Raw genomic sequence first — 22,447 nt, 5'->3', positions numbered from 1 at the left:
ATGATGGACACAGATCCACTCCCAGCCCTACCCTGCTCAATGCCCCTTCAAGGACACGCTTGCTCCTACAGCCTTTGAGAGTGCCATCAGCACCTTCAGGGATCACCACAGCTGCAGAGAACTGCCAGGGAACCCCAAACCTAATGACGGGGTGATTTGGAGGCAGGCAAGTTCAGCTATTTCAGCTCAGTACAGGTCAACTGGGGCAGGCCATTTTGGCCCCAAAGCTCCACTTAGGTCAGTTCAGGCTAGACCTGCCTTGTAACCTAGTGCTTCCCTGTGATCAATTCTGCTTCCTTTCTTACCCTTCCACAAATATGGACCACAAGGGCACCTGTAATAAACACCTTGCACCAAACTCCCTCTAGGTGTGCTTCCTGGAGAACCTGGCCTAACACATGGAATGTGTGAATGATACATATTGTTTCTCTCAGACCCTCACAGCTGCCTAAGATTCTGGGATGGTAGAGGAAGTATGATGAAGAAGCAATTAACATAGGTAGAGGAGTTTTGAAAAGATCAATCACAGATATATATGACAAGATACTAAAGAACAAAAAAACCATTTTGTTCTGCTACTGCTTTAAAATTTATATAATTATCAGTAACAAAATTATTGGAAGTTTGGAAAAACTGGGAAAGATTACCCACTGTCTGATCACAGATCAGTATCTGGATGTCACGTCCAGTTATGAAGTGGCTGTGCATACACAACACTCAGAACGCAATTTTATCATAGACAGGAGACGTTCTCATTATGTGGGTTCTTTCCTTCTCTCTTCTAAAGCAACAATGCAGAAAAGTTGTACTTCAAATCACACGCTTGTACATGTTAAATGTATTGTATGAAACACTACAACTAAACCTTGAAATACAGATTTCTGATAGTACCATCGATGAAGCTAAACAACGTACCTGGGTGGAAAGACTGTGTTTGTTAAGACCACTTTCCTTTCGATTCCTTCTTGATCCTGTTAACTTGGAAAGACCAAAACCACTGCTCACGCGGGACAATTTGGATTGCGTGGTGGGCGCTAGAGCTTCTCCTCGACTTATGCATTTCTTCTCGTGGGCTGTGAAATTAAAATTACATGACTTTGCAATTTCTCCATGTATTTCTCAGTCTTACTTTTAACACTTTTGTGTCATGGTTACAAACCACAATTTTGTAGTTATGAAAAGCAGCTGACATTACAGACACAGACATTCTCTTAGATATCACACATTTACATGGATAACTGCTTGGGAATTACTGTACTAGTTGAATTTACATTTGGCTGAAGCCTCACAGCTCTGCAGTAATACGCAAACTTACTTTAACTGCATTCAGTTTCTGTGTTAACAACAACTCACAACCCCCTATCTAAAATATTTGGTGCTGCATATACTCTGGAATGTAGAATGTTTTGGATTTTAAAAAAGTGATACGGTACCTGAACTATATATTATACAGTACCAACAGAAGGTCAATGACAGTAAACCATAAAATGAACAAATTAATATTTCTGCAGCAAAATGTGTGAATATTTATACTAAGTAGGATAAATCAAAATAGGTTAGGCTTTGCTAACTAGTGATTTTGGGCACCAAATTCCTGAAAAAACCTTGGATTTTCAGGGCTTTTTGAATTTCAGAATTACAGAAGAGGGATTATGGATTTGTAGACAAGATGGTGACCATAATGAACATCTGCAGGCAGAATATTATTTACAAATTTATAAATGGCAGAGGGGTAGGTAACACATCTCAGATTTAAAAAAAAAAAAACAAACAAAAAAAACCAAAAAAAAACCTGAGGAAAAAAAAGCCAAATCTCAACATAACCATTCTAGAATGGCTGTTAACTTTCACTTTTGCCGCCATAAGACCCTTTTGGGATAGTTTTAATTACGTATCTAAAGTGTACCCAGAGACAACAGTCGCATGTAAAATCTCTTGTTCATATCATCTCTGAGGACTCTCTTACCCAGATGATTCTGCCAACACTTTAAACCAGCTTCTTCAATGAGCGGCCTTGCTATAGCTATGTCCACATGACCCCTCTCGTTCACAGGTAGAGTGACTTTGAAAAGCTCCTCCAAGGCTTGTTTCTTACTATGAATTAATTCAGTCCAAACTCTGTTGACAGCTTTTATAAGAAGCTGACGCCCTAGGAAATGGAAAAAAGCAACTTATCAAAAACACAATATAAAGGTGGTTAGTAATTTTCTTCATGTTTTACATCTAAGAATCTCATCTAGGGTACTTAGTTGTCAAAAAAAAAAAAAAAAGCTTCATATCATATTAAGGTCAGTAAAAATTATTCAGATAACCAAAACAGTGGTTGGTTACTTGGAGAACTTAAGAAATATATATGTTCATGGGGCACCTGGGTGGCTCACTTAGTTAAGCATCCAACTTTGGCTCAGGTCATGATCTCATAGTTCGTGTTTTTAAGCTCCACATTGGGCTCTGTGCTGACAGCTCAGAGCCTGGAGCCTGCTTCAGATTCTCTCTGCCCCTCCCCTGCTTACACTGTGTCTCTGTCTCTCAAAAATAAACATTAAAAAAAATTTAAAAATATATATTCATATGTATGCAAAAGACTGCATTTTTACTTATAAAACTAGAAATTGAATACACAGAAATTTTATTGTCTAGCTTCTTCTATGTAAAAACTTACCCCCATTTAAAAATAATTTTTAAATCTATTTAAGTGGAAAATTAAGTTACTTGTTCCTAAATTTGCAAAAGGAAAAAGAGAACAAATATTTGAAAAGAATATTTATATTTACTATTAAATTACATCTTACTAAGGATTCCTTGCTAATTTGTCTGACTCCTGCTCTAGACCAATCTTTACCAAGCATCAGAGTCACCTGAATGGCCTGTTAAAACAGACTGCTGGTTTCCATGCCCAGAGTTTCTGATTCAGTAGATCTGAGTGGGGCCAGAGAATCTGTTTTTCTAACAAGCTCTCAAATGATGCTGATGTGGTTAGTCTGCTTTGAGAACCAACGTTCTAAACTGTTAGTTCCGTGTGGGGTGAAAACAGTCACTGTTCCTCAGTGTCTGGGCTTCAAAAATGTGTTAGTGAAAGCAAACAGAGTAAATTAATGCTTAAATGAATGAAAGAGTGAGTGTTGGCCTTCCAAAGGATAAAGTCATATGCTAAACCACCACACTGTATGGCTGGGGAGACCAACACTACTGTAGTTATCTGACTTTTCTATGGACCAACATGGAAATTAGAAATCAATCCATCCCAAAGACTTTAATGCACAATACTTATAAAAATCAGTGGGAAAACTAGATTAAAAGAGAATAAAAACGGTAGTCGTGGGGCACCTGGGTGGCTCAGTCAGTTAAGTGTCGGACCCTTGATTTTGGCTCAGATCATGATCCCATAGGAGATCAAGCCTGGAGTTGGGCTCTGTGCTGGGCATGGAGCCTGCTTGAGATTTTCTCTCTCCCTCTGCCCTTCCCCTGCTTGCTCCCACTTTCTCTTTCTCAAAAAAAAAAAAAAAAAAAAAAAAAAGAGTAGTGACAACCTGTCTCAAGCAGTATTTGTCTCAAATGTGACATGTCTGACACTACCAATAGGCAGCTCTCTTAATGGCAAATGCCAAGTCAGTATTTGCACCACTAGCTGTGCAAAGGTAAATAAATATCAAGTCTCCCAGTGTTACCATGAAATGCTGAGGGCTAGCAATATCAGCGGTTAGTGGTTTACCCATCTTGGCATAAGGAGAGCTACAGCTACCAGGTTGATTTAGATGTTGGTGGGCATATAGGTGTGGATTCAGGTGTGACCTACTGGGGGGCTGGTTGTCAATGCTGACAGTTTCTCAAGTGAGGTTTTTAAAATTTTTTTAATGTTTATTATTTTTGAGAGACACAGAGAGCGCCAGCCAGTGGGGGAGGGCAGAGAGAGGGAGACCCAGAATCTGAAGCAGGCTCCCGGCTCCGAGCTGTCAGCACAGAGCCCGATGCGGGGCTTGAACCCACAAACTGCGAGATCATGACCTGAGCTGAAGTCGGACACTTAGCCGACCAAACCACCCAGCCGTCTCTTAAGTGAGTTTTTTTGGAAGAGGGCAGGGTGTATCTTAAAACTTGGAAATGAAGGAGTGGGGAGAGAAAAGGAAGAAAACATATTGAGGCAATTACCTTCACTAATATCTTGGCTGTAACCACCATCTGGTTCAATGTCAGAGGGTATCATAATGTGCCATGTAGTCATGCGGGCTTCTGCTTCCAGTCCGAACCCATCCACGTTGCTGAAAAATTCCAGTTTAAACTATATGAAGGAAATGACTGTAGCTGAAAACCATAATGACCGAGTATACCTCTGCAGACACAGGTAAATGCGGGCTCTATTACAAAGTTCCATAATTGGCAGACAGACATTCAGCAGATGCACAAAACAGAACTTCCTACTTTAGCATAAAAATGCCATTTAAAGGGGTGATCTCACAAACCCACTTGACTAACTGTAATTAAAAAGACACAACAGCACTGAGATGCCTTCTGATCACTATTAACATTTTTACCTAAAAATTATAAAAAGGTCATTTAAGAACATTCTGCTCATATGTCTATGCACCACCTCCCTCCAGTCTCTTATGCCACCATTTTTGCTTCAGTGGCAGTCAATTACTTGCAGTTTCCCCTAAGTGCCACATTCTTGCCTCCTCCAGGGCAATCATACAGATGGCTCCTTCTTCCTACATCACTCTTATCCCCTTTGGAGGGCTAACCTCCTCCTTAACCATGTTGAAGTTGTAACTCGGCAGGTGTCTCCTCCAGTTAGGGGCATGTGTTCCATGCTCCCAAAGCACCATGCTTCTAGCACAGCACTTAGCACCCTGACCAGTCTTGCTTACTTCTATCTTTACTCCTAGACTGCATATTCCAAAACCCCACCATGGGTTCCTTCTTGCTCACATTTCATCCCAGTCCCTAATTCAACGCCCGGCCCCAGCAGACACTGAATACGTATTTGTCAAAGCAATCAATGGAAAAATACTAATTTCACCCATTTAACATATACCACTGCATTTATTTATTGCATTCTTTTCACCTCTCTTAACCTCCAACAATGTGTATTTTGTTTATTTTAAAAGTAAACTTTGGGGAGCCTGGGTGGCTCAGTCAGTTATGCGTCTGACTCTTGGTTTAGGCTCAGGTCATGATCTCATGGTTTGTGGGTTTGAGTCCTGCATCGGGCTCTGTGTTGACAGTGTGGAGCCTGCTTGGAGTTCTCTTTCTCTCTCTCTCTCCTGCTCTCTCTACCCCTCCACCACTCATGCTGTCTCTGTCTCTCTCAAAATTTAAAAAAAAAAAAAAAAAAAAAAAAGTGAACTTTCTTCTTTTAAAATTATACATGTGGGGGCACCGGGGTGGCTTGGTTGGTTAAGTATCTGACTCTTGATGTCGGCTCGGGTCATGATCTCATGGTTTGTGAGATGGAGCTTTGAGTCAGGCTCTGTGCTGTCAGCTTGGGATTGACACTGTCTCTCCCTGTCCCTCTGCCTTTCCCCTGCTCACATGCTTTCTCTCTCTCAAAATTAAGAAATAAAAACTTAAGTTATATATGTGACATAAGGTGATTAATGACCAATTTAAAGATACAGAAAATTAAAGAATACTCATTTTGTTGCAAAAATGTAACCCTTGTCTTTCATATTTTCCACGGAGTTTTAAAACTGAGATAAAAAAAAAAAATGTTACTATCAAAAAAGTAGGACAAAGAGTTCTGGTGGAAAAATATCAAAGATAAATTCAAGGTGGCAAACCGAACATTAAAAAGTTACCTTCCAACATGTAGATTAATAAGGCAGTGAGCCAGACAGCTAATGAATTCCTGGTCGTGGTTCCCAGGTCCCAGGATCAAGTTCCTGTTTACAGTCAGGACCCTGAGCGAATCTAGGAGTGCCACTTGCTGTGGAACGGTTTTGTGTGCCCGTGAGAACTGGTACAAGATGGTCCTATTGAGGCAGTGATAAACCGCATCAAGTGACAATCCCTGTGATCTTCTTTTTGACTAAAGATAATGAAAGATACTTTATTTAGTAGAATGGACAGAAATAAAAGATCCGCGTATCATTCGCACAGAAACATTAGGTTTATTATGTACCAAATGCCATGCTCAGCACAGGCGTGCTAAGCTACAAACCAAAAAGCTTTTGCTAATATGAGGTTCAGATCCCAAGAGAGCCATATACATAATTTAGTGAGATGAGAGCTACACCCCCCAGTGAGGAGAGCTGCTACGACTCCTGTGGGCAGAGCAGCCTGCCAGAGGACATGAGGAAGTGCCATCCGGGGAGAAGGTCCTACCACTAAAGTCGCGTGAGGGGGAGTGATCTCCACTCAAAACTACTGAAGAAACAAACACAATGAACCTAAAATGTTAGTAAAAAACTTCTTTTGACATTCTCATTTCATTTCCTCACTTGCAAAGTTTTCTCTTTGGCATAAATACAAATTTAATGCTTAAAAAAATTCTTAGGTCACATGAAAGAATCTGTGCACCATATGCTAATAACACACAATAATGGCATTTCCCAGTTTCCACATTAAGTGTTGAGTAAGATTAATCACTTGTGCCAAACCAGGCCAACATTCTTTAGTCAAAGATAACACACACACAAACATACTCTAAAATGACATCTTCAAAGAACTACAGAGAATTTTGTGAAGATTCAATTACAAGGAGAAAATATGCCTTTAATATCAACTCTTCCTGCTCTCTAAATCTTTACACACAAACATATCATATTGTAAAAATAAAACAAAAAAAACCTCATCAAGTTGTACTGACTTAAGGTATTTAAACCAAAAGGAAGCTATCTGGGTGGCAAAGAGCAGTGTCAGTGGGGAGGTCAGGGAGAGCCCACAGCTTGAGGGAACTTAGGCAAGTTTACAAGGGACACACTGGCACCAGCTATGGGTAAGGAAGGGAAGGGCTACAAATCGACAGTTTTTATTCACTTTCAATACGGTGAGCTTTATGGTAAATGTTAACATTATCTTATTAGTTACGTTTATTTCCAATAATTTTGACATATTAGGAAAAGTTTTTCAATAGGAAAACATGTACTCTAAAACTAATAGTGAAATTGGGTTACCTGTGCAATTAGTTGAATTATAAAATCTATAAGAAGTTTAGATTCTTTGTTGAACATGCCTTGCCAAAGCTTGTCCACCACACGTTGTGTGAAATAAAACACATTGTTCACCAATACCTGGTAGCTTCCTCCACTGGTAATAGGCAGAGATGCATCTTCCCCTAAATTCAAGCAGGAAAAAAAAAAAAAAATCTAAGAAAATTGAATCAACCAGCCTAAGACCAGAATCTCAAACAAATGAGGCTAAGGCAAAACGAATTCATCTACTACATTTAGAAATAAGACCACTAGCTCTAATGTACTACTTTAAGAAAATGATGTTCATGGCCAGAAATCATGACAAATGTTGGAAGAAATCATTTCTGCAGGATAAAAGAGTTATGGATTCAAAGTATGAAGTCTCTTATTGCTTTGAGAACATCTGTGATGAGCAAATAGTTCCTCAACTTAAAATGGCAGTGACAGAGGATCTCTGAGAAAAAAGCTGTCAGGTTATTCGTTGTGAATCGATTCTGTGCGACAATAAAGGGTAAAACAAACAGTCAAACAAAACTCAAGTTGTGATTATACCTTTAAGCACAATGAAGTACTATACGCATTAAAGAGGTTCACAACAACTGTGAAAAATAAACTACAATCATCGCTGGTGGGGCCAAGAGGCACCTTTCCCTCCCTACACCTCCCTCCACGATTACCTTCACTAATCTTTCTCTTCAAAAAGCTACTGAGGCGCCTGGGTGGCTCAGTCCGCTGCGTGTCGGACTCTTGATTTCAGCTCAGGTCACAATCTCACGGTCATGGGATCAGGCCCCAGGCTGGGCTCTACACTGAGCGTGGAGCCTGCTTGGGATTCTCTCTCTTCTCTGCCCCTCCCCACTCTTTCAAAATAAATAAACTTTTTCTTTTTTTTTAAAGCTATGCAAGTGCCTTCAGTGCACTTGCTGTGTATGTACTACTTCAAGACTAATCCTCCTAACCAAAATTCCCTCTGTAAGCCCCTCCTTTCTAGAAATTCTGGAGCCCCACTGATTGTAATTATTATTCCCACCTAACTCTAACTCCATTATGCAAAACTCTTCATTTTATGCCTTTGCATAGTAAAACTGATACTGTTTAAGTTTTTCTCAAGTAATAAAAACAAACACAAAAGTTTGACCTGACACTATGTTCTGAGAATTGCATGTTAAGACAATACTAAAGATTTCTTGGCAGATTTACTCTAAAACAAAACAAAACAAAACAAACAAAAAAAAAAACTTTAATAGCATGGAAGTTCTTTAATATTACTGGGAACTCAAGTAGCAAATATGTTAAATCTCTCCTTTTCTTTCTCCTTTAAATTCTATTATTTTACATATAAAAATTAGCTCCACTGTAAATGTATCCAGTTTTGTATTTTTATTGTAACTAGATATAGACATATAGAAAAAACATCTTTATGTGTTTTGAATTTATGTACTGGGTGCCATCCTAAAGAATAACATATACATACCTCTGACCTAACAACTCTACTCACAGATATATATCTAACAGGCAGGTAGAAATATTGCACGCACATGTGGCCCATAGGAATAAGCAGCTTTATTTCTAGCTGTTTCAACCTTGAAAATACTAAATGTCCAACAACAAAATGGATACATTTTTATATATGCATATGACAGAATACTATCATATTCTAGTGATGAAAATAAATGGACTCTTGCTACAGGCAACAGCATGGACAAATCTCACAAACATGTTGAGTATTAGAAGCTAGACCACAAAGAATACATGTTGTATGATTCCATTTATAAAGTTCAAAAGCATGCAAAATCAATCTGTTGTTTTAGAAGTTGGGACAGTGCCTCCGTGAGCAGTAACTGTGTCAGGGCAGGAGGGACGTTTCTGGGGGTGTCTGTAATGCATTCCTATCTGAGTGCTCTTTTTCTTTTTTTTTTTTTTTTTTTTTAATCTCAGTGGTCTCATACAGGCGTGATGTCTGGGTGGTAATTCATGGAGCTCTATGCTTGTAAGTTGTGTATGTATATCACAATAAGTTAAAAGTACTAGATATTCACATAAATATAACTTGTTGTAAGACAGTTTTAAAAACATTTTTTTCTCTTCCCTTGTCCTCTTCCTGCCACCTGAGTGTACAGATGTGGACAAGCAACTTAAAACACTTCCTGTTGTTGACTCTCTATCCCAGATTAAAAGGAATGAGCTAGATGGGCTTGTTGCTCATTACAGAAAAATACCAGGAAGAGGGAAAAATGCACAGAAAAGATAAAGCTAAAAAGGAGATACACTTGGGGTTTAGATAGAGAAGAAGAATGATTATAGGTACTTTCATAAAGTGAAAACAAAACATAGTATTACCCAATAAGACATCAGCTGCAAGCAAATGGTCCATCACACTATCCAAAATATAAGTCTGAAATTCTTTTTGCTGAGTTCTTGTAGATCTTTCAGGAGAAGCCTAATCAATAAAATTTACAATTAGAAACAGAACCAATTAAACAAAGATAAGGCCTCAATCATAGTTATATTATTAATACTTACATAGTTACCTAAAAAAACCCTACTGGGAAATAATAAAATATGACATGAGAGATAGTAGACACCCTTATGCTTTTTTTTTATTTTTGTGACCACAGAATTAAAAAGAAGCAAAAGTAAAGTATCATCTTTTGAATCCAGTCCTCCAAAAAGATTCTAAGTATTAAAAGTATTTAATAAATATCTGATAATCTATTAGTATACCTCACTTCCAAAGACAGTTGGCCATTTATGAGATACAGATAAAATAAATCATAAAGCCACTAAAACAGATATAAAACCTCAGGGATCTAGGAACCAAGGGGGCAAAGTTGAGGGGGAAGGGAATATTAATACCAAATGTTAACTAAGCACATGGCACACAATTTAGCTCTGCGCTTCCATGGTATCGAGGAGAAAAAAAGACGATACGGTTGACAAAGCTTTTTTCTTATCTGTAAAAAGCACACTAGACTGTCAGCAAGGATGTTTACCTGAAGTCGTTCTTAGAGGAAGGTTCTCTAAGGGTTTTTAAAAGGACAACAATGCTAACCCTATCCATAATACCTTTGAGAATGGTTTTGTACAGTACAAAGATGATTTTAGAAATGATATTGAATAAAAGCTTAGGGCACAAAGTTAAACTACAGTCCTCAGATGGCATTTCTGTTATTAGGGTAATATAATCTAGCTGCATAACTGGCAACTATCTAACCTGAGAGGTGGGTGGCAGACCACTGGGGGCCTAGGGATGAAAGGTGGAAACATCCTTCTGTCGTCCTCAAATGCCAGTGGTTTTAGTTGGCTTTTGGTAGGAGTTGGGTATGGAACAGTTCAACAAACTGACACAAAACTGTTTCTTAAAAAGAGATCTGTATGTTTTGATACCAGCATAGTAATGATGCTTTGCAGATCCGTGAATACACACATCCGGGACTATGGTTATGATGTTACAAAAGTGGGCTTTAGAAAACTGTTTTGCTTTATGCATTTAAATTAACTTCTGCTCTATTTTAAAAAGTCCATTTCTTTCTATTCTGATTTTCAAGGTGGTACTCAAAAAGGGTTTAAAGGAGCAGTTAAAAATCTAAAATCTATATTCAGATCAAAGATCTTATTCTAGGGATTCAAAAACCAACATCTCAACCAAAGTTGCAACAAGCATTTCTCTGTTTTGCTGGTAAGACATATTTATTTTGTTTAAAAATGACAAAATGTGGGCCTAATAACAGTTAAAATAGTACTAAAGTTTAGAAATTTGGTTTGGGATCAGAATAATTTGGGGAAAAATGAAAGATAGGTCATATTGTTTTTAATCTTAATAAATTTTCCTGTGCAGTTGGAACAGATTAATGACAGTGGTCAGCAGTAGAGCTGTGGCCATGCCCTGCCAATTTCTCATGTGGATGGTACAGTGAGAATTCAACCTTGCCAAATAAAGAGAAAACAGCAGATTGATTAGATCTTGGAGGATTACCTCATAATCAGATCAGAGACCATTTTTTCAAACAGCCTAAGCAGATCGAAGTTTACTAAAGAGTAAGGTTCTCCATTCACAGGAAGATTTAAACCCCCCGAAGACAACAGTGTTCATTCTGGATCATCATCACTCAAGGTGGTTGGTTAATGGGATAAATAATAATGGGTAGGGCTTATCAAATCTTAACTAGACAAAGTTTGGAATCTGAAAACAGAGGGACCATAGTACACAGAAAAGTAGCTTCATCAACAATATTTATCTTTACTTAATTAAGAAACATTCTTTTGAATTATGCAAGGATTTAAGGCTGGCTCAGTCACCAATAGGCATTTAATCCTCTGAATCCTCTCACAGAATCTATTATATGAGTGATTATGACCCAGAATTTACGCTTGTTATTGGCTCTAATTGCTGAGTTTAAATGTTCTTGCTGAGATTTATTGTAGCCTAACTTTTAAAGGATTTAAGGCTTAATGAATGAATGCACAGCTGTCTCAGAGGCATTAAAAAAAATTCTATGGAGTTGCTATATGTAAAAGACAGTGCTTACTTTTATCTCATTATCTCAATCTGCAAAATATCTCTTTGTACCCCATTTTAGGGAGATGGTAACTAAGGCTGAGTGGGTAAGTCACAACTAGGACTCAAACCTCAGTTTCTTTGATGGCAAAATTCATGGCCTCCCGTTATACTATACTCTTCCAGCTCTACCGGAAGTCTCCATATTGAAGTTAACAAATGCACAAAAACAACTCTGCTACAGCCTCATCAATCTTCTACATCAATCTGGTCGGCTGCACCAGATACCTGGGACGAGTTCAGGGCAGGGGGAGGACAGGGTGAGCACTATGATCTGCTCCGGTCTGTGGCCATCACATGTCTTCCCGGTAAACACAGGGAAGCCAGTCAACACCAGTATTCAGAGAATCACAGCCTTCTTTCTGCAGCCTACAGACACCATGCAGAATCTATGTGCACAGGCCAGCCAGCCCAGCGGGCCTGCTGCTCTCGACGAGAGCAGTGCAGCTTTGGGAGGAAGACCTTTGGTGTTCGGTGGTTTGTGGACAGGCTGAAGCTCTTAAGGAAGAGGTTTCGAGCTTCTTCATTCCAACTGCAGTATTCCTCTTAACTGATTTCCTCCCTTCTGTCAGTTACGGTAGAGGGCTCTCTCTGCCCCCTTTTGCCACTTTTTGTTTGTTTGTTGTCCTACAGTCACCCAGGGTGGATCTCAGACTGATGTGAAGAGAGAAGTCTTTTAGAAGATGGCTACAATAGAGAGTTGTGAACTCCTGAGAGCACAGAGAGGTACTTATGGTATAAGCCCACCCTCCGACCCCGGGCTGCCATGGTGGTGCTCACGTGCAGCAATGTCACCGGGCCTTTCATAAGATGCCTGCTGGTGACAGGTACTAGTGGTGACAGACACCGGTGGACGGGAGCAGGGAGAAGAGCTCCTGGACTCTCTGGTATATGCCAGCGAAGGCCACTTCGTTTTCTGGGTAAGCCTTACATGCCAGGTTCTGTGTTATGAATCTTAAATGTATTCTCTTATTTAATTCTCACAGCAGCCCTCAGAGACAGGTTCTATTTTTATACCTTGTGAAAGATGGGCAAACTCTAAGGGGTGAAGAGAGCGGAGAGGACACAGCTATAACCAGCACACATTTAATTTCTCAAAAATAGCTTTTGCTGGGTGATTTACATATATTTAACTCCCGTAAAAATCATACAAGGGAGATTAGTATATAAATCATTCTCCAGAGAATGGATTGAGTTCATTGAGACAAAAGTGTTTATATAATAAATAACCGGCCCAGAATTCAAAACAGGTCCTTCTCACTCCAAAACCCATGCTTTTTCTACTGCACCATACTGCCTCCCTTGTACACTCTGGCTCGCCTACACAAATGGGAATCTTTTATAACCAAGTAAGTAGATGATCTTGTGGTGAGATTCCGGCAATCCTAAGACTGAAGATGGCCTGCCTCAAACGTATCGAACTGAAAATCAGTTGGATCAAACCCCGTCCTTCATCCAGGTAAGTGGTAAACATACAGGATAATTCTCTTCTTGAACAACATTCAAAATCGTGTGCTTGCTGTTTTTTACACCATCAAAGACACAGAGTGCAATAAATATATGTTCTGCATGTTTATTCTATATGTGTATAGAAGAATTGGAAGTTCCTCGAAGGATTAAGTTAATTTTTAAAAGCAAATGTTATCTCTCTTATTAGATGTATCACATCTTCCTGTTCGAGAGCTGCCAGGATATAGTTATAGTTAAATGATTAATATTGAAAAGAACCAAAACTCTGTGCTAATTCTGTAAGAGATGAAAGGACATGTGAAAGGTGGTCCCTAACTTTTAAGGAGTTGATAATCTACCTGGGAGTTTCCATCTTGACATCCCCCAGTTTTCCTTGAATTCTAACCCCACCACCCCTGACTCCCCAGTCCAATCAGACACAATTCCACCACAGGGAAGATTACTGTCCACAACAATGAGAATGCTACCTCAAGGTTAGTACATGTTATATCAAACTTTTTCTTTGAAAAATATAGAAAACCAAAATAAAAGACAATTATTTTGCTTACCCATGGCTAATTATCTATCAGGGTTCCTACAACACATCTGAAAAGGCTATTAATGGATATATCTGTCCGTATCTCCCACACATGTGTATTTTAGTATCTGGCTCAGTTATGCTTTCTGGCACACACCTCTTCTGAACTTTATTATCTTGTTATTTTCTGATCACCATTTCATTTTGCATAGAATGCTTCAAATACTTACCTGACGTGCTAAGATACTAGCCATCTATCTTACTTCTTAAAGTTTCTAACAAGGACAAGTTCTACCAGGCATGCTTTTAAACTCTACCATGTGAACTGCTGATGACATTTACTATTTTTCTACCAACGTAAACAGTGTGGTCCTGGTTAAAATGCTTAGCATGACTAGTATCTAAATTACATCAGCAATTTCTTTTAGTTGACCAAAGGGAAAGAGTTTCACATGAATAAGATAAAACATCTCCTGTGGTTTTAAGGTTTCAAGTAAAAAATTAACTGTATTAGCCACTAGAGGGAGCAGAGAAAGTGCAGGTTCAGCTACCAAATGGCTGAGAGCATGAGGGAAGTTCCCCAGAGAGAAGAGCAGTCTTCGGAACTGAATCTTTTCATAGGATGATATTATTTTCAGAGTCCTGGAATGCACTACTTGATCCTGCTTATATGAATTGACCAAAAAAAAATATGAATGTACAGGCAACTAGTTACATATTAAATTCTCTTTCTAGGATCTTTTGAAAATTTTCTAGGTGAACATTTGGTTTTCAGGCATGGCCAATTACTAGAGCCAGCAGTACACTTAGGGCTCATTTTCTGATGCATCCGCTGATTCATATCACTTACCAGCAGAACAGGCAAGTGCAATGGGCTGTCTGCATCTCCCCCAAATTCATATGTTGAAGCTCTAACCCTCAATGTGATGGTATTAAGAGATGGAGCCATCAAAACGTAATTAGGTTAAGATGAGGTCACGATGGTGGAGTACCCATGAGATTAGTGCCCTTATTAGAGGAAGGAACACAAGAGTTTTCTCGCACATGAGTGCATGTGCGCACGTTCTCGTTCTCTCCTCTCTGTCTCTCTCTCTCTCTCTCTCTCTCCCTGCCATGTGAGAGTATAACAATGTAGCCATATGTAAGCCAGAAAGAGGGCACCAGAACCTCACCAAACTGGCACCCTGATGTCAGACTTCTCTGTCTGGAACTGTGGGAAATAAATGTCTATTATCCACACCACCCAGTCTATGGTATTTTGTTGCAGTCTGAACTAAGCAAGGAAGCAACCTAAAACTTTGCTGCCTTGAGGAAAATTTAATAACTGTATATTAAGCACCTACTATGTGCAACACACCATATCTTATGGTGCAGAGGATACCAAGAGCAATAATACCTAGTTATAATATGAAAGACGGACAGAAGTAGGGAGTTACACACTGAGGAGACAATGACGCTCTAAGTGTTAGAGTATGTGAGAGAAGGTGCTGGCACACTAAGGACCATGGGTCAAATCCAGCCCATGTCTGTCTTTGTAGACCAAGTTTTACTGAAACACAGCCATGCTCATTCATTTATGTATTGTCTATGGCTGCTTCCTAGCTACAGTGATACACTGAAACAGTTGTAACAGAGACTGTATAGCCTGCAAAGCTTGAAACATTTACTATTTGGCCCTTCACAGAAAGAGTCTGTCAATTCCTGGCCAGGAAAAGATAAGAAAGGTTTGAATTAGGGACATGCTTATGGGAGGGAACAGAAAGTAGAGAAACAAATTGTTAGGGTATATAGCATGTCTGGGATAAAAAATTCCCATAGTCCATGATATGTTCTGCCTGTATAACCAAAAGAATTTGAAATCTGAAAGGTATCTGGCATAAAATATGCTTGGTTATTAATGTTCTAATTATAAAAACTGAGCAAAAGACATGTAAATGCATTTTTTTGTCCTTACCTCCAACAAAAGATCAATTAGCGGAGTCTGCTTGCTGGCAGGAGTAAGACAGAGATTGTCTATTATTAAGACCCGCATGAAGTCAAAAACAAACTTTTTAGCTGGGTGATTGGTCAGATACGTCTTCGTGCCCACATTGCAGTACTCTGACTGGCTTCTGTTCATCCCTGTGTCTGCTGCAAAGGCTTTAAATTCTTCTGCTGGAGATCCAACTTCATCATCAAGATCAGTCACCTGGTAAAATCAAGTGGAAATACACACGAGTCATATTTGATTTTATGTGATATTTTCACTTCCATGTTTCCTAAAATCCAAATTATAGCAGCAAGAATACTTTCCTTCAATATTTACACCTCCTACTAGGCTATTCAATACATTATTTCACTGCTTATTTGACTATCACTTCAAGGTAGTAACCGGGAACCAGATGTATGTGTACTTAACACATGCTCTTTCTAATATTAAAGTGACCAGCTACTACCCGTGTATCTGTTTTATGTTGAATTTTATCTCTACTATGGATAACTGCACTTAAAATAATTGAAATGATGAGAATGACTATATTTGCATATTGAAATATACCTATGGAGAAGTCAATGTCACAGAATTTCAAATTAAGATCTGGCCCAAGGGTGGCATCTAAGAGCTGATCTATTTTTGCAAATTAAAAAAAACAAAACAAAACAAAAAAACAGATAAATAAACAAAACAACAACATAACCAAAGCCAGTTTGGAGCCAAGTGAAAAAAAAAAAGAGGACCAAAAGACAGATGATAAGCTGCTGACAAGGAAAAGACATTGAGATAATACTAAAGGTCTGTTTTTACCAAAACAAGAGGATTTTAAAATTACAAACAAGCCAGGGTATTAAGATCACGTGTTTTACTTGTCTTTCTTCCTAAAAATCCCCTACAGTTTTATAATGAATGTTTCTACCTTTACACATGAAGAAAGGGTAGTAGGAAGAAGGTAGTTTATTCCAGGTCCCAGAATAAGTGGTAGAATTAAGAGAAAACATGAAATTCTGAAGTATAGGGAATACTGTCTTTAGGGCTTTGTTTTAAAGGACAAAAGAAGTACCTGTACTACCTATGATTATATTCTAATAATTTGTTATTACTACAGAATATAAAAAATAAAAGTTGAATGAAAAGACAAACACAGATTTCATTTTTGTATAAAAACAGTCAATCCTATAATTAATTTGTAAAGACTAAATCCAGGAGATGCTGAGTTCCTGAGGTAAGGAAAGCAGAGGTTAAATTCACTCTGACCGGAGTTCTGTAACTCGGCTACGACATCGCATGACACAGCTTTCAGCATGTAAAGCAAGAAATGGGTCCACAGTGACTCAGAGAGGGAAGTGATTAACCAGACACTTACGAGAATATGTTAAATAAAACCAGAAGTAGAGTTCACTGCTATTTTAGAGGAAAGCAGAAGGAGAGTGTGGGGAGCAGACACCAGAAAATAATGTAAGAGGTGAGGTAGAAAGTTAGGAAACTAACTTGGTCAGAAGCTGAAAAGACTGGCAGGAAAACCCTGCCAACCACTGGAGCAGACTAATCCCAGGTAGACGTTCCCCCCACCTTTCCTACCATCTCTGAGTAAGGACGGATATTGAAGGGGAAGACGGTGGCTGCTAATGCACACAGGAAGTCAGGGCTCATCCACATGGAGGCCAGGTCAGGAACGTTGTGATATAAGTATCTAAAGAACTGCATCAGGGTCACGGGGTATTCCCGGAGCCAAGACCCCTCTTCTTCTGATTGCCAAGGCTGTCATGGGGACAAGAAAAGAAATAATACGTTAGAAAAACGGACACTGCTACAAATCACTTTAAAAAATCCATTACTCAACTTCTTTTCTAACACTGGACATGGTAATGGTTCACAATGCTTATGAACCACATTCACAAGCAAATATCCGTCAACACATCTAGAAATAAGCTAAAACAGACACAGTACTCCTAGAAACTGACAGGACGTTTGTTCACTGGCATAGTCATAGCTCAGTAACTTGAGTCAGTGGTTTTCACTATTTATCATTATCAACATGAGAACAGTTGGTGCCAATAGTGGCTGTGTTATCCACAAAACTGTCTTATCCTCCATCATGCTGCCATTATGTTAGGAATAACACGAAAGATGGGGAAGTTACCTCACCTTTCTGAACCTCACACTGTCATATGTAAAATGACAACAACAATGCTTGGAGCCATTATGCAACCATGATATTATGATTTATAATACAAAATATATACTTGGGTCTTTGTCCCATCTCATTCTTGGCACAGAGCTACTAAAACCTTTGGAATGTCCTAAGTGAGAAAAGCCATGAAGGTGTCTTTTGTTAATTATAACAAACCCCTTGGGGTGTCTAGATGGCTCAGTCTGTTGAGAGTCCGACTCTTGATTTTGGCTCAGGTCATGATCTCACAGTTGGTGGGATCGAGCCCCACAACAGGCTCTGCATTAACAGTGCAGAGCCTGCTTAAGGTTCCCTTTCTCCCTCTCTCTCTGCCCCTCCCCAGCTCGTGCATGCTCTCTCTCAAAATAAATAAATATTAAAAAAAAATCATAACAAATCCCTTTCAATCACATCTGAGTTCATGTTAATGATAAGATTTTTGGAAAGCCCCTAAAGATGGAGGCTTGGCAGGGAAACAACCACATGAATAGAGGACTGAAACTTTCATCGCTGTACTAAAGCCCTGTACCCTCTAACTTCTAGGAAGGAGAGAGGGTGTGGAGATTGAGTTCAATCACTAATGGCCAATGGTTCAATCATGTCGATGTAATGAAGCCTGAATAAAAACCCTAAAGGACAGGGTCTGGAGAGCTTCTGGCTTGGTGAACACACAGAGGTGCTGGGAGAACAGCAGGTAGAGAGGGCATGGGAGCTCTGTGCCCTTCTCCACACCCTACTCTCTGCAGCTCCTCCATTGGCTGTTCCTGAGGCACATCCTTGTATAATAAACTGGCAATCTAGGAAGTAAGATGTTTTCCCAAGTCGTGGGAACCTCCAATTTACAGCCAATAGAGCAGAAGCACAGGTAACAACATGGACTTGTGACTGGCACCTGACGTGGTGGCGGGGGGCAGTTGTGTGGGACTGAGCCCTTAACCTGTGGGATCTGACGCTGTCTCCACGTAGACCGCGTCAGAACTGAACTAAGCTGTGGGACATGCAGCTAGCGTGGCAAAACCCACTACACAGTTGGTGACCAGAAGTGTCAGATGTGAAGTAGTGAGGTAGCAGAATATTGAGAGTAGAGGGGACACACAGGAGTGTGTTTTTCCTTCGGAACAATACAACAACAATAACGATGATGATAAAAAGGGAAAAAGGATATATGGGAACAATACCTATCTTTTGCTAGTTGCCCAGAGAGTGACTTTTTTAACTTAGATTTTTGTATTTGTTTATAAAAAGGAACTAAAACAAGAGCCCCAAGCATTCTAAATACAATAGTAATTTTCTTTTCTAAGATGACATAAGAATAGTTTTGACTAAAATTAGGTTTGTCGGTACGTGTGATCCAAAGAGAGCTAGTAATTCTTCTTACAATGTGATCTTAAATTGTGTAAACAAATTAAGTCGTTACTCACAGTGTTCCTATAAAAGAAACAGGAACATACATCTTGTCACTTACTCTTTCAATCTTTCATATCCAAGTTAGAAATAATTAGAACAAAAACGAATACAAAATAAAACCAGTGCTGACATTTTTAACCTTTAAATGAAGGTGATTTTCAAAGTTCAAGTAGCATATTATTGCAATGACATATACTATTAATGTATATTTGTTACATATATACATATATGTTAGAATATATATAACACTAATAATATCCATGAACACTTACAAAACACTATGTACCAGGCACTCTTTTATCAGTGCTTTGTGTATATATTAACGCCTCATTAAATCCTCACAGCAATCATAACAGGTAAGTTCTGTTATCACCAGCATTTTGAACATGAGGAACCTGAGGCACATAGAGGTTAGCATGTCTTAAGTACCAGGTATGGGATTTGAACCCAGACAGGGCTCCAGAGATCATGGTCTAATCAACTGCACAGTGAGTCTCTACAGTAGAGATAACTAAAAGGAGAGACTGTGTAATAAATAAACAGCCATGTTATCTTAGGATTCCCCTATTGATAAAAATGTATCACAGGCAGGAGGAACGACCAACAGGTTTAAGTATCTCTGTAAACTTACTGAATTCAGCATGCTTCGGAGCATCCCCAATAATAAAAAAGCAGCTTCTGTGCACACGTTATGGATAGAGGAGACCACAGTTCCACTTGAGGCAGGAACTCCAAAGATAAATGTCCAAATAGAATCTAAATCAAACTGTAGAGGTCAAAATGAATGAAGATTAGCCACTGTCCATTGTTTTCAGCTAGAGACCCTCACAAGTTCTAATATTCTAAAACTTCTTTGAGACTGATTAGTTTTTTTCAAGGTAAGCAATGATGGAGAGGGATAGAGATGTAGCACTCCTCCCTCCTCTAAATTTTAAAAGTTTGTAAATTTTTACATTTATAAAGAAGAGTGAATACTATGTATCATTCTGGCTTCTGTACCCATGTTAATAGAAAACAATATTTTCTATTTTTTTTCCTCCAATGAAAACAAACAGAAAGAAAACACATGCTAATTAGCTAGGAGATGACATTATACCACTAATGATTTTAAGCAGGATCTTTTAAAAAAAAAAAGCACACAGAACCCCCCCCCCCTCTTTTGGCAATGTTCTAATTCACATACAGGTAATATTTCACAAAATAAAAATCAGTTTAGAAGACTTACTCATAGAGTTTTATATAATACTTCATGACTATGGTGTCATGCTTATTTTGAAAAATTACATAACCAACCAAACGCTGTTAAGCCCAAATTCGTATTCTGACTTAATATAAGGGTACACACTTTCTTTTTGTTTAAAAGGTTTTGTCAATTACTAGAATCATTTGATTTAGCACTTGGAGTTATGACAGAAGTACAGTTGAGTTTAAAACTAAATTCCCAAGTCTTTGCAGTACCACAAACCAAAGCTACACAACAGTCCACAACAGTCTTCAGTTAGGATTCAAGTAAAGTCTCAGTGTTTTCCTATTGTGGATGTTATCTATCATTAAGAAATGAAAAATATTTTTGTAATCAGAATTTGCACTAAGAATCCTATCCAGTAAACTCACGGCACATAAACTGCTCTCTTTATTTTTAATTCTATAGAAATGCCATTATACTTCTAGATAACATCACAGAACTTGAATTCTTCAGATCTCCATTTAAAATACCATCCAAAGTCTTTATGCATATGGAATCACAGAGAGTAATTAAAAAAAAAAAAAAAAAAAAGACCACAGAGGGAAAAAAGGACTTCTTTTTGCTAAAGTTTTCTATGGTAGCTTCATATTTTTCTGTCCCAAACCAAATCCTACATGTGAGAAAGGAATGGAATCCCTTTGGTTTTATTGTGAGCAGCCCATCATCACCCTGTGGGGGTTTTGCGGCACGTATAATCACACTTCCACCTTACTAGATCATTCCTACCTGGCAACCCTGCTTACACCGGCTGCTGATGACAGGCACACTGACCTGCAGGTTCTCAGGCAGCTCACTAACTGGCTGCTGCAGAAACAGTGCCATGAGGAGAAAGTAGAGAGCAGGGACATTAGTGTGTTTAGGAAGGAAGGACTGAAGAACTGGGAAACCAGGAAAATGACAAGCATCACGGTTAATCTCCCTGACCGTCGATCGCCCACCAGCACTCCTGCCCACGTTGAATCCTAAGAGGAGAGGAAAGGTAACAGTAAGTAATCAGTAATCGACTGCCGTGCTATATTAACAAAGAAAGGAGTAATTCAGTATATGTGACATTTCTATCCAGAGTGTTCATGTTAATAAAGGCAATTAACTACTCCACTGTTGAATTCATCTTCCAGTTACAAGTTGTCTTTACTATCTCTGATTTCAGCAAGCCTGTTTATTAGAACACAGGTCTTGAAAAATATCTGAGACAATCGGATACAAGAGAGAATATAAATTCCACTCATTAAAAGGACCTCAAACGAGCTCTAACATTTCCCTAAGAAGAAAGTAAAATTCAAAATAGAGTCAAAGTTAGGATGCTACAAAAATGTACCTTAAAAAACTAAAACTGCTATATTTAGCATATAATTATAATGAACTATATTCAGTTAATATAGGTCATTTGTCCTGAAGATCATATTAACCTAGTTAACTTTAAGTCATCTACAAGTTTTGAGACAAGACAGAATAAATAAGCAAACTGATCTGTAATTCCGTTCGGAAGTTCCCCAGCACTCCTGGACTGTGGCTGTCTATGCAGAATTCTTCCCAGAAACACAGCTCTACCAGGACGGGGTCAGGGCTTGCGGACGTGGCTTACGCAGCATCAGCCTTTCTAGCAATCTTGCTCCCTCCATAACATAACTCATCAGGACACAACTCCAATAGTTAGTTCTTCTCCCTCCCCAAATCTAGCACAGTTCTCCGAACAGAATAAACGTTGGTCAGAGTTTCAGTGTAAAACTTGTATGAAGGGCAACCAAGAGATGAAGGATTGATTTCTACTCTGGAGCAATCTGTATTTCAAGTGAATATTCATTTTTTCCTTCCAATTTCTTTTTTCTAGGATGAAGTAAGCATGTAACTTGCTACTATTTAAAATAATAAAAGAGAAATTTGCATCCAGCTAGCTTTTTAATAATTTCATCCTAACCAACTGCTTCATGTGTTGTGAATTAATCTTCTGATGTTTGTCTAATTAAAAAATTG

At 38.7% G+C, this 22,447-nt stretch overlaps 1 protein-coding gene across 8 annotated transcripts in view; it reads right to left on the bottom strand.

Annotated features, from left to right (window-relative positions):
• Positions 1-22,447, bottom strand: part of WDFY3 (WD repeat and FYVE domain containing 3) — a 280,210-nt gene that overhangs the window by 57,132 nt on the left and 200,631 nt on the right. For 5 of the 8 annotated variants that reach the window (XM_047855191.1, XM_047855189.1, XM_047855183.1 and 2 more), the window contains 10 exons: positions 21,200-21,435; positions 19,859-19,993; positions 17,220-17,408; positions 15,630-15,863; positions 9,471-9,570; positions 7,113-7,273; positions 5,796-6,025; positions 4,150-4,259; positions 1,967-2,149; positions 916-1,073 (listed from right to left, as the gene is read on the bottom strand). In XM_047855191.1, coding sequence (XP_047711147.1) covers positions 916-1,073; positions 1,967-2,149; positions 4,150-4,259; positions 5,796-6,025; positions 7,113-7,273; positions 9,471-9,570; positions 15,630-15,863; positions 17,220-17,408; positions 19,859-19,993; positions 21,200-21,435 — 1,736 coding nt within the window. The remainder of the gene's footprint in view (positions 1-915; positions 1,074-1,966; positions 2,150-4,149; positions 4,260-5,795; positions 6,026-7,112; positions 7,274-9,470; positions 9,571-15,629; positions 15,864-17,219; positions 17,409-19,858; positions 19,994-21,199; positions 21,436-22,447) is intronic. The other 3 variants (XM_047855184.1, XM_047855187.1, XM_047855185.1) reach the window with 2 other exon arrangements.

This window comes from Prionailurus viverrinus, chromosome B1 (genome assembly GCF_022837055.1).
Source record: "Prionailurus viverrinus isolate Anna chromosome B1, UM_Priviv_1.0, whole genome shotgun sequence".
NCBI classification, from domain to species: Eukaryota; Metazoa; Chordata; class Mammalia; order Carnivora; family Felidae; genus Prionailurus; species Prionailurus viverrinus.
This window is presented reverse-complemented; position numbering and strand designations above follow the sequence as displayed.